The sequence below is a fragment of the Mustela nigripes genome, chromosome 12 (assembly GCF_022355385.1).
Source record: "Mustela nigripes isolate SB6536 chromosome 12, MUSNIG.SB6536, whole genome shotgun sequence".
Taxonomy (NCBI): Eukaryota; Metazoa; Chordata; class Mammalia; order Carnivora; family Mustelidae; genus Mustela; species Mustela nigripes.
In genome coordinates this window covers 69313343-69326697 of record NC_081568.1, presented here as the reverse complement: position 1 = coordinate 69326697, position 13355 = coordinate 69313343, and the positions used below count along the sequence as shown (strand labels likewise).

The 13355-nt window shown below is 34.5% G+C and overlaps 1 protein-coding gene across 6 annotated transcripts in view; it reads left to right on the top strand.

Moving 5' to 3' along the window:
- The window catches only part of RAPGEF6 (Rap guanine nucleotide exchange factor 6), a 196650-nt gene that overhangs the window by 50148 nt on the left and 133147 nt on the right, over nt 1-13355 (top strand). For all 6 annotated transcript variants that reach the window (XM_059417506.1, XM_059417507.1, XM_059417508.1 and 3 more), the window contains exon 5: nt 1761-1830. In XM_059417506.1, the coding sequence (XP_059273489.1) occupies nt 1761-1830 (70 nt within the window). The remainder of the gene's footprint in view (nt 1-1760; nt 1831-13355) is intronic.

The window sequence follows — 13355 nt, the reverse complement described above, 5'->3', positions numbered from 1 at the left end:
AGTTATATATTAATAAAGTATTAGAAACTAGTAAGTTGGGGTTATCTCGAGAATGCAAGAAGGTTTATTAGCATTCATAAATCAACTAATATAGTATACTGTATTAGTATAATAATGTATAATATGTATAATATATATTATTATATATAATATATAATAATTAGTATAATAATAATGGACAAAAACCATATACTTTTAGTAAAGTAAGAAAAAAATTTGAAAAAATCTAAAGCCTGTTCATGATAAAGCTTTGAGTATACTAGACACAGAGAAAGCAATTTGCTAATTCTGATCTAGGGCATGTACCTAAGTGGCCTAGAGAGTTCCTGTTGTTTGTAAAATAGGATACTGTAGGTATCATCTTAATTTCTTTATTTTCTCTCTTAGGAATCACAGTCCTGTCCTTGCTGTTGTCCAGTGTCTTGAAACTGTTGTTTTATATATTTTGTCTGATTTTCTTGTTTTTTTAGGTAGAATAAATATGGTCCTGTTACTCGATCCTCAATGAAAGAAACTTCCACAAATTTACTCCTCTTTTTTTATGCATTAGATACCATTAGCGTTTGGGGAAAAAATAGTTATACTGCTTAAGAAATAACAAAAGTGATTTTTTTTTAAATGTTCAGAAGTAATTTTATTACATTTAGACATTGAGATTTTGTTACAAGACTGACATGCTGCCTACTACACTAAGGAGGCACCTTAGGATTTTTGTTATGAACTAATATTTGTGTATAACATTATACTTTGTGAAGAATTGACATTTCTAGAATATTGAACCTTTTCATAAAAGTACATGATAGGTCTCTTATTTCATTCAGTCACTCTTTCCAGTCTATCTATAAAATTTTATAGTGTTTTATAAATGACCTATATTTCTTATGTTTACTTTTAGGTATTTTATGTTTTGCTTGATTAGTGGAATTTCTTTTTAATTTGGTTAGTTTATAATAATATTTTAGAAGTTTTATAATTGGCCATGGTAATTAATTTTCGTTAATGTAATATTTTAGATTGCTTTTACAATTTAAGTGTGGTCTCCATATTGGGTATGTTAACATTTTGTCTCTTAAATAATTAGCAAGTATTTTATCCTATCCTCCCATCCTTTTAAAACATTGTTTCTCTTTTAAATGAAAATGTTACGTTTTCTTATAGGAATGCTTCCTTTTTTGATTGCTGAGAAGTCTTTCTCCCATTGGAAGAATATAGAAGTATATTTTCTTCTAGAACTAAGCCAGTTGTAGTTTTTTTGGAAGAGCTAGCTAGGGATTCCCCAGCAGTATTTCTGAAAAATAAATCACATGTGTATCTTAATACATTTGCTTATATATTTAAATGTGGATTTATTGTTTAAGTTTTTTATCTTTGGTTGATTACTGCTCCCAAAATATTATAATAATTTATTTTCAGAAAATATTCCATAGTCGTGGCTTCATTTTTTATTAGGTGTTTTTAAGTTAATTCAACATACCGAATTGAAGATTTGAGACTAGGCAAATAACCTATACTATAAAAGTTTTAGAGATGAGTTAAAGGCAATTATTTTAAAAGATTTTTTCACAAAAAACTATGTTGAGATTAGTTATATAAGGGAAAATATGAGGAAAGATTTTGGTTTAAGAAAATCTTGCATAGGTGATAGGATTGTAATTTCTTGGTTAATGCTTAGGGTTTTTGGGGGGTTCTTTTTTATTTTTCCTGTATTGATATATTTTATCTATATCTTTGCTAAAGAAATTGTTCTTTTGTTTTTATAGTTTTGGTAAGCAGTTTGGAGGAAAAAGAGGATGTGATTGTCTTGTATTAGAGCCTTCAGAAATGATTGTGGTAAGAACTTTAAAGAATGCTGTGAATTTTTTTGATATGCTTCAGTTTCAACTTTAAATGTAGTAGGATTTTAAACACTCAAGGGGGTGCCATTACTGTGACTTTAAAAATACTGAATAATATCAGACTTATACACCTAATTTGTTGTTTCTATCTACTTAAAATTTCTTCTGATCTTTGAGACAATTTAGAAAGTGATACAATTCTGTATACCATATTCCAAATTTTGGTGATTTCTTTTACTACTTCTACCAGTAATTTTAAATGAAGGCCTTATTAGAGGAACTCTGACTTTTCAAGTGTTTTTTTCTTTTCCTCTGCAATTTAGTTAATAATCTTTGAACATCCACATTCTGCTAAACTTGAGGGTAAGAGAGAAAGAGACATATAGTTATATCCAAGTAAGAAATGGTTTAGATGTTAATATTTTTCTTTAAAAGTATAATTAAGTAATAATTCTTGTTACTGAGAAATCTAGAGAGGCGATATAACATTAGAAAACCTCAGTTTATTCTTTTTTTTAGCATTAAAAAAAATCAAAAACACTTTGTTTTACTTTCTTCTAAGATGACCTTACTAAAAAAATAGCTTATATTGAATGGACTTGTCGTTCTGCTAGCATCTCATGTAGATGATCATGTCATCTGATTTGATTTTAAGTTATTAAGAAAAGAGATTACATTCTTAATGATGCATTTTAATGTCAGGGCTCAAAACTTCGCATCTTCACATAGTTTGTTTGCTCTTCTCCAAATTGGGTCATCGACATTATCATGCACTTCAGTGTCCTAAATTTCATATTAAAAAAAATAATTTTTAGCTCCTACAAGGTAGAAATTGTCTTACTCATTTTGCTCTTCCATTGTATTGCACAGTGCTGCCTGCATATGAAATAATCAGTGAATGTTAGTTAAACTGAAGTTTGTTCAAGTAGTTGACTGTGTATTATGTTTATTTTCTTTAAGTGTTGGTATACATAGTATATCTAAATAAGGCCTCAGAACCTCTGTCTCAGGCCTCAGGCCTCTGTCTTTTAAGTAAATATATTGAGGGACATGGCGAGAAAACTGCCACAGGCAGTACTAGTTCTCTCATTTATTTGTCCGTTGATGTATTTTGTATTTTTTCTGCTTTATCAGGAAAGAATTAGTGCTTTTTACTGCAGTGTTCTCATATACATTGTTTTTTTTGTTGTTGTTGTTGTTTAATTTTATTGTGCTAAAATACACAACAGAAAATTTACTTACTATCTTAACCATTTTTAAGTGTTCAGTGTTAAGTTATTATTTAAGTTGAAATTAATCACTAAAAATGCTTTATAAGTTATAGGAGAAAATTATTCAAAATTGCTTTAAGATTTTTATTTTTGAGAGTTCTTGAAGGATTTTATTGTCAAAATGCCATGTGATTTTTTTTCACCATTATTACTTTTTTTTTTTTTTTAAGTAGGCCCCATGTCAAATGTGGGTCTTGAACTCATAACCCTGAGATCAGTGGTCGCATGCTGTACTAACTAAGCCAGCCAAACACCCTGATACTATATCTTTTGACAAGTAAAAATGTATTGATATTTTGTATGAGTGTAAATCTTTGGTACCTCAGTATTTTGTAGCTGAAATTATTTAGAATTCATGAAAGAACTTAATGTCAGTGCATGAAGTTCTTTCAGATGGTTTTAATATGTATGTATGTGTACAAATTTTAATAACTCCACTAGTGATTGGGAATGCCTGTTATTGAGCATCTTTATGATCACCCGATACATTAGTCATCTTAATCTGACATGTTAGAAGGAAATTTCCTATTTTTAATTTACTTGTGCATATTTTCATATGGCTTACAGGGGATTTGTTTTTCTTAATATTCATATGTCCTGATCATTTTTCCAGTTGGATTATGAATTTTTTTACTTGGCAAAGATTATTATAGAGAAAGCGCACAGTGTGGTAGGGGCAGATCTTGAAGGAAAGAGAGAGAACCCTAAGTAGACTACCTGCTGAGTGCTGAGCCCAACACAGGTCTCTATCCCAGTATCCTGGGACATGACATGAGGTGAAATCAAAAGTCAGACTCTCAACTGACTAATTCACCAAGTATATGGGATTATTTTTTTTTCCCTTAAAAGGTTTTTATTAATAAATGAACCCTTTTGCTTATAGGATGCCATAAATAAATCATTTTCTCTCATCAGCTAAAATAAATTTTGCAATAGGTTTTTTGGTTTTTATCTATAGCATTGTTTTCCTCTTAAAAGTTCTGGTTAGTGTTTATGCTTATTAGAAAGACTTTCCTCATGACAATATTACTGACCTTTTAACCTGTATTGCTTTATGGAATTTTTAAAAAAGATTTTATTTATTTATTTGACACAGAGAGAGAGATCACAAGTAGGCAGAGAGGCAGGTAGAGAGAGAGGGGGAAGTAAGCTCCCTGCTGAGCAGCGAGTCCAATGCGGGGCTCAGTCCCAGGACCCTGAGATTATAACCTGAGCCGAAGGCAGAGGCTTAACCCACTGAGCCACCCAGGTGCCCGCTTTATAGATTTTTTTTTTAAAAAGATTTTATTTGTTTGACAGAAAGATCGCAAGTAGACAGAGAGGCAGGCAGAGAGAGGGAGAAGCAGGCTCCCTGCTGAGCAGAGAGCCTGATGGTGGGTTTGATCCCAGGACTCTTCAGATCATGACCTGAGTCGAGGGCAGAGGCTTAACACACTGAGCCACCCAGGCGCCCCAGTGTATAGAATTATTTTAAGAATTTTAGAGAGTGCATGCAAGTAAGCACTATTGGGAGGAGGGACCGAGGGAGAGTGAGAATGTCATGAAGACTCCCTGTTGAACGTGGAGCCAGACACAGGTCTTGATCTCAGGACCCTGAAATCATTACCTGAGCTGAAATCATGAGTGAGACAGTTAAATGACTGAGCCCCCATATAAACTGCTTTATAGAATTTGTTAGTTCCTTACTTTAGCTTTTAGATCTCACTTCTCTGAGTAGCGGAAGACAGTGGTTACCACTTAACTACCTGTCTCCCAACATTTCCTCCAAAAGCAGTACAGAGCTATAAGAAGAGTAAAAGAAATCTATACAGAAACCATGTTCAAGGCATAAGTTGAAGGCAGAGAAAGCCAAATTTTGAGCATAATTCTAAGTAAGGGGAGAAAACCCACCAATTCTCAGTATATTATCTCTCACATTCTGTCTTTTTCCAGTCCTCAGCAAGGCTTTGTAGTAAGCAAAAGCCAACCAAGCAGATTTGCAGAAAACATACAAGATGGAAGCTACCAAGTGTACCTAAGATTAACCGGCACAGCCATTCTACCTTAAGTTCAAAATTGTGGGTGTGTATGTGGAATAGAGCAGAGCATAACCTATAGGAAAGTCTTTTAAAATGGAGTGACTTACAAAAGTCATCATCTAAATGGGTGTGTATCTTCAGGGTTAAGACAAAAAAGGTAAAAAGAAAAACTCCCTTTGGTATTTAGGTGTTAAAGAAGAAAAGAAGCACACTGGGAAGTTTTAGGTTCCTGCAAGACAAGGTGAACACAAAATCACCGTCTTATAAGGCCCACACCTCCCTCTCCCTGCCACTCAGCGAGACGAAAAGAAAAAGTATCCTAAAATACCTGGCCCTCAGAGTATTTGCTAATTTCCTATTAAACTAGGAATCTTGTAAAATATCCCAATACTACAAAAAGATGAAAAGGGAAGATTAATAAAAGTATATATAGTTGTTACCAAAAAAGAAGAGATTTGTTATGTACCATCTGAGGAAAATTTTCAGATGAAAACTGACCATACTTGGATACAAACATATCAGTGAAGAATTTAAGGATATTTTAAAAAAATGTAAAATCAAAAATTCAAAAACCAAGAAATGAAAACTGAAAGAAAAGTGGAGTAAAAAGTATAAACTTGGTAAAGAAATCGAAGGCATAGAAAAAAAATATTGATAATGTATATATAAAATGAGTAAATTACAGAATGCCCCAGGAAGAATACACTCAAATGCAAGTTTAATAAGGTGCATTGAAATCAAAATTATAATGAGTTTGCACCTTACACCTGTCAAAAAGGCTAAAATAAAAAGACAAGAAATAAGGGAGAGTGATTGAGGATATCAAAAGACAAGAAATAAGGATGTGGAGGATGTGGAGAAAAAGGAATCCTCATACACTGTTGGTGGGAATGTAAATTACAACCATTGTAAAGAACAGCATGGAGGTTCCTTCAGAAATTAAAAAAAAATAAATGCCATATGATCCATAACTCCACAATTGGGTGTATACCCAAAGAAAACAAAAACACTAATATGAAAAGATACATGTTCTCCTATGTTTATTGCAGCACTATTTACAATAACCAAGACTAGCAGCAATCAAGTGTTCATCAATAGACAAATGGATAAAGAAGATACGGTATATATGCAATGGAATATTAATCAGCCATAAAAAAAGGATGAGATGCCATTTGTGGTAACATGGATGCACCTTGAGGGTATTATGCTAGGGAATAAGACTGGAAAAGACAAATACCATATTGATTTCACTTGTGTGGAATCTGCAAAAAACATTCAGTAAAAAGCAGAATCAGACCTATAAAATACAAGGAACAAAGTGATGGTTACCAGTGGGGTAGGGAGTGGAGGTCAGGCAGAAATGGGTAAAGGGAAGTGGGAGATAAAGACTTCTGGTTACAGAATGAATAAATGACAGAAATGAAAGGTACGGCATAAGGAATATAGTCAGTGATGCTACAATAATGTATGTTAACAGATGATAGCTGCATTTGAGCATAGCATAATATATAAACTTGTCTAATGACTATGTTGTATACCTGAAATTAATACACCTTTGTGTGTCAACTACACTTTAAAAGAATTGAAGAAAGGTAAGGAAGAAGCAAGTAAAGGAAAATGAATGAAGTAGAAAGTGTCAGAGAGGGCGCCTGGGTGGCTCAGTGGGTTAAGCCGCTGCCTTCGGCTCAGGTCATGATCTCAGGGTCCTGGGATCGAGTCCCGCATCGGGCTCTCTGCTTAGTGGGGAGCCTGCTTCCTCCTCTCTCTCTCTCTGCCTGCCTCTCTGCCTACTTGTAATCTCTCTCTGCCAAATAAATAAATAAATCTTTAAAAAAAAAAAAAAAAGTGTCAGAGATACTCTACTTGAAAGTTACTGAGAGCAGATTTTTAAGTTTCTCACCACAGAAATGAAATGGTAAATAAGTGATATAATGGAGGTGTTAGCTAAGGCAGTGGTGATTATCATTTTGTGAAATGTAAATGTATCAAACTAGCACATGGTATACCTTGAATTTACACAATCTTATAAGTGAATTATATCTCAAAGCTGGCATAAAACAAATGGCAGAGCAAATAGTGGAAATTGAAGATAGACAGTGAAAGGATAATATTCATATCTTTAAGAGTCTCAGGAGAGAAAAATACATGGAAAGCAATTATGTTTAAAGCAATATTTAATGAAAGTTGTTTAGAAATTGAAGAAGATTCAAATCTATACCCACTTAAAGGATATACTGGGTACTGGGGAAATGACCTCAGAAGGATAATTTCTAAGACATTTCCTAATAAAACTATTTGATTTCAAAGATAAAAAATCTTTAATGTCTGCAGGCAAAAACACAACTTTGAAAGGCAAATGAATTGCACTGATTCACACATTTAAAAATCCACTGGTGTGGGGGTTGCCTGGATGGCTCAGTTAAGCGGGTGACTTGTGATTTCACCTCAGGTGATGATCTGATGGGGCTTGAGACTAAGCTTGAGATTTTCTCCCTTTCCCCTCCCCCCATGATGTGCTCTTTCTTTCTTTCTTTAAGTAAATCATTCTTTTTTTAAAAGAAAATATTAAAAACCAGAACAAGGCTCAAGTAGAGCAGCCTTTCAAAAAGAAAATATGAGCTAAGGATTTAATGTCAGCCACATTGTCTTTATCAAGGTTATGGAGAAATGGTTTTCATCATTAAAAAACTTAGGGAGGGGCACCTGGGTGGCTCAGTGGGTTAAAGCCTCTGCCTTTGGCTCAGGTCAAGATCCTGGGGTCCTGGGATCGAGCCCTGCATCAGGCTCTCTGCTTGGCAGGGAGCCTGCTTCCCTTCCTCCCTCTCTCCCTCTCTCTCTCTCTGCCTGCCTCCTTGTGATTTCTGTCTGTAAAATAAATAAATAAAATCTTAAAAAAAAAAACAAAAACAAAACTTAGGGAATTATGCACCCATGAGCTGTTTTTAAGGAATCTGCCAGAGGATATTTTGTTTAACTGAGAAATAGCCAGGAAAACCTCACCAAAAGAAACAGTGATGAATCTTTCAAATACACAAATGTATTAATAAGACTAAAAGGTAGAGATGTGACGGACAGACTATATTATATTTTGAGACAGAATAGCCGTAATAAAACTGAAGAAAAGGAGAAGGGAGAGTGAAATAGGAAAAAGAATAAGTGTATTGATGTTTGTTGCATGGAGAATAGATGAGAGTGTTAACAATAAAAACTCCAACTAGGTAATTACAAGGTTTGGGATTTTATTACTGTATAATCTAATTGTTTACTTATTTCATGGATGTTGGCAGAAGACATAAGACTTATGGGTCACAAACAAAGAACTTTTTTTACTTGTGGTATAGCAAGCAGCATTATCATTAGCATATTTCTGTAGATTGCCCTTGCTTCATAGGTCCCATGGAGGCAGTGCTGGGTGGTCCACAGTGATGCCACACACATAGTAGGTTTGCATTGCTACTAAGAACCCCTGAGTTTGGGGAATCCACTGCTTTTATAGTGAGCAAGCCTGTTCTTTTTTCAGCAGGAAACATTACCACATCCTTCAGGATTGCTTACTATAAGCACAGCTCTTGAGAAATGGCCCAGTTAATGAGTGGTTAGGACTATGCATTCTTGGCAAATGCAACAAAATGTGTAGAAGCACAGCAGGCCCTAGGAAGACTATGTTTCACCACAGATAGTAAAAGAAGGTGTAAGAAAGCAGGTGGACCATAACAAATACTGGGAAGGGCATAGACAATGAAAGCCTTCATATGTGGCTGGTAGAAAAATAAAGACATGCAACTTCTCTGGAAAACAATTTGACTGCTCATGAAATAGTTAAAAGTGGATTACCATATGATCCATCAGTTCCATTCCCACATTTATACCCAAGAGAATTGAAAACATGTGTCCACATAAAATCTTGTGCACTATGTTCATAATATTCGTAATAGCTGGAAAGTGGAAGCAAACCAGATGTCCTTTAACCTGATAAAGAGATAAACAAGATGTTTTATGTTCATATGATGCCATATTATGCTGCAATAAAAAGGGATCAAGTAGGGACGCCTGGGTGGCTCAGTTGGTTGGACGACTGCCTTCAGCTCAGGTCATGATCCCGGAGTCCCGGGATCGAGTCCCGCATCGGGCTCCCAGCTCCATGGGGAGTCTGCTTCACTCTCTGACCTTCTCCTCGCTCATGCTCTCTCTCACTGTCTCTCTCTCAAATAAATAAAATAAAAATCTTTAAAAAAAAAAAAGGGATCAAGTATTGATACATGCTCTAATATAGATAGATGAATCTTGAAAAGATTGTTCTAAGAAACCTGACTCAAAAGATCACATATTATATGATCACATTTACATAAAATATCCAGAATGGGGAAATTTGTAGAGACAGAAAATAGATGATAGTGGGCATAGGGTTTCTTTTTGGAATGATAAAAATGTTCTAGAACTAGATAATGTTTGCACAACTTTGTGAATATATTAAAGACTAATGAATTGTATACTTAATTGACTAATGTATACTTAAAAGAGGATTTTATGGTATGGGAATTATATCTCAGAAAAAAATGTGTGAGAAAAGAATACAGAGACAAATCTAACAAAAACAATTTTTTATTGAAGCAAAGAATATACATTTCATGCAGACATGCAGTAAATACATAAAATGATAAAAACCTGCAATATTAGTGATAGCAGTGATAGCAGTAATAACAACAACAAATGTGAGTGGCTTCATCGACCCATTATAAAGAATAGATTTTTCATTTTGGCTCACAAAAGAAGACCCAGCTATATACTGTTTATTTTTTTAATGTATTTTTTAAGACTTAATGTATTCATTTATATTAGAGTGTGCATGAGGGTGGGGACAGGGTCATAGGGAGAGAGAGAATCTCCAGCAGACTCCATGCTGAGCACAGAGCCCCAAGTGGGGCTCAGCCTTGCAATCCTGAGATAATGATGAGCCGAAAGCAAGAGTTGGACCTTTAACCAATTGAACCACCCAGGCGCCCCTTTCTGCTGCTTAGAAGAGACAGTCCTGTGATTGCTGGATCAAATGTTTCAGGAAGGCTAAAAATAAGCAGTAGACAGTGGTATACTAGACCAATGAAAATGAAAGTGGGACAGGTATGGTCATCTTAATATCAAAAGTAGAATTTAAACCAAAAACTCATGAACTGTGACATAGAAGGACGATTTTTTTAGTGCTAAAACCTATAATTTACAGTGGAGGAGAACACATGAATATCTTCGCAGCTTATCATACAGAAACCTTCTATTTAAAACAGACACTCCAGGGGCGCCTGGGTGGCTCAGTGGGTTAAAGCCTCTGCTTTCAGCTCATGTCATGATCACAGGGTCCTGGGATTAAGCCCTGCATTGGGCTCTCTGCTCAGCAGGGAGCCTGCTTCCCTTCCTCTCTCTCTGCCTGCCCCTCTGCCTACTTGTGATCTCTATTAAATAAATAAATAAAATCTTGGGGCACCTGGGTGGCTCAGTGGGTTAAGCCTCTGCCTTCGGTTCAGGTCATGATCTCAGGGTCCTGGGATCAAGCCCCTCATGGGGCTCTCTGCTCGTCAGGGAGCCTGTTTCCTCCTCTCTCTCTGCCTGCTGCTCTGCCTATTTGTGATCTCTTTCTCTCTCAAGTAAGTAAGTAAAATCTTTGAATAAATAACTAAATAAAATCTTTACAACGGACACTCCAGAGGATTCAGTGAGACTTAGAAATCTACTACTAGGGAATTTAATTCTTTGTTCTTAGTATAGAACAGGCAAAGTCAAGGAAAAAATGGGATAGAAGACCTGGACAACATAAACAGTAAGGTAATCTTAGGGAGATAAGTTGAATTCTACAACATGATGATAAACTGTATTAGGTGCCCATGCTGCATTAACAAAAAATGTTCCTATATTTTTAAAAAATTCATTAATTTTTGTAAGTTAGATATAGTAATACTTTCTGATTACATGCAATGAAATTCTAAATTATAACAACAGAAAACTAATTGGTTCTTTTGCCTGAAAAATTTTAAACTTACCAAACTTCTTTTTGTCAAAGGATAAATACATACTGAAATCACAGAATTGTGCAAAATAACAACAGTGAAAATACGCTATATAGCAGAATCCATGGAATATATAAAAAAAAGTGTTCAGAAACCAGAGGGAAAACGGGCAGAAGGCGGTACAGATACCAGAGTTAACAAGTGCATATTTTGGAACATCTGATTAGTATTTCAAGGATTTAGTGGAGAATTTTAAAGGATTGGAATCTATAAAATGAAATAATGATTTCCAAATTCTACAACTAGAAACATCCTCAAATTTGACTGAAGAGCAAGTTAGGGAACTGAATGATAAGCCAGAAGAATGCAAACTGATGGAGAAAATATTCTAAAAATACATTATGTAGTATATGACACAGATAATAGAAAAGATCTTAGGTAAGTGTAATAGGAATCCTGTAAGGAGAAGAAAGAAGTATTAGAAGAGATAATGGTTTAGAATTTTCCAAAACATTAAAAAGAAATCAACTCACAAATTTGAGAACTCTCTAATCTCAAAGCAGGATAAATACAAAGAAACTTAAGTATAAGCACATTATAGTAAAACTATGGAAAACGAAAAACAAAGTTATAAAACCAGAGGGAAAAACACATTACTTTTAAACCACCACAACTTATAAAACACCCACTGACAGCAAAAACTGAAGCTTTGTTTGTTAAGTAAACAGTTTCCACACAAAACTGAAGAAAATTTTCAGCAATAGACAAGCACTCAGTTTACCAAGTGGGAGTTTTTAAGGCAAAAGGGAATTGCAGATGGAAAGACAGTTATGTGGAAAGAAATAAAGACATTGTAAAGCATTTAGATATATGTATATTGACTATAGAAACCAGTAAGAGTAATAAAAGTGTCTTTTGTGCTTTAAAATATATGTAGAGGTAAACACATGACAAGTAAAAGGAGGGATGGAGTGAAAAATTCGTAAGATCTTTGCATTTTCTACAAAGTGGTAAATATACTAATGGTGGCTTCTAATAAGCATGTATGTCCTCTAAGAATACAGCTTGGAATTAATAAGAAGGGAAATGGAATAATGAAATGAAGGCACAGAAGAGAAGAAACATACTAGGAGGAGGAAAGAACATAAGATGATATTTCCTTTCTAGTGTATCAGAAATTACATTAAATATAAACCAGTAAAGCGAATACCAGATTAAATTTTTTTTAAACACAATTACATGCCACTGAAAAAACAGCAGTGTAAATATAAGGTTTGAGAAGAAACTTGACTTCTTGGTCTTTTGGCTAAGATCAAGTCTGGAAGAACGGAAAGAACAGAAGTTGTGTCTTCTAAGTGAAAATCAAAGGAGAGCTGGTTTGTCTCCAATTTTAAAAGTGTAATTTAGGACAAAAAAAAGTGTAATTTAAGGCGTGAACTATTATTTAATGTAAAAATAGTATTTCATCATGATAAATATGTATCACATTTAAACAGTCCTGGAATTTTATGTGCCTTATTATATAACTAAAAGATAGTCATTAGTAACATGGGAACTCAACAAATCCACAGTGACAGAGAAATTTAAACGTCCCTCTAAAAGTGAGAAAGCAAGCATAAGGAATCAGTAAGGATTTTGAGGATTTGAACCTGTGCCTAATAGTAGAACTCTGTACCCATCAACAACAAATACGTGTACTTGGAAGCACACGTGGGATGTACTTCAGATTTGTGGGTGGCTCATTTGATTGTGCTGCAGACTCCTCATTTTGGCTCAGATCGTGATCTCAGGGCCCTGGAATCAAGCACCGTGCCCTGGGCACTATGCTCAGTGCGGATTCTGCTTAAAGTCCTTTCCCTCTGTTCAACCCTCTGCTTGAGCATGCATACTCTCTAAAATAAATAAATAGATTTAAAAATAATAAAAATAGATGTTATATCTGGGACATAAGTCTTAATTTATGTTAATTCTTTCTTAAGAATTTAATTTTTGGTTTTGTTTTGGCTATAATGCAGTTAACTTAGAAACCAATTACAAAAACAAAATATAACTTGAAACTCAGGAGTATACTTTAAATCACTTGCCAAAGAATCACTATAAAAATGAGAAAATATTTTGAACAGAATGAAGAGGATATACCAAAATGTATGAAATTTGTCATGAGCCTTAGGTGAGTAGTTTAAGCATTAATGTTTTAGGAGAAAGGCTGACATTTGGTGAAGGTAAGTATCCACA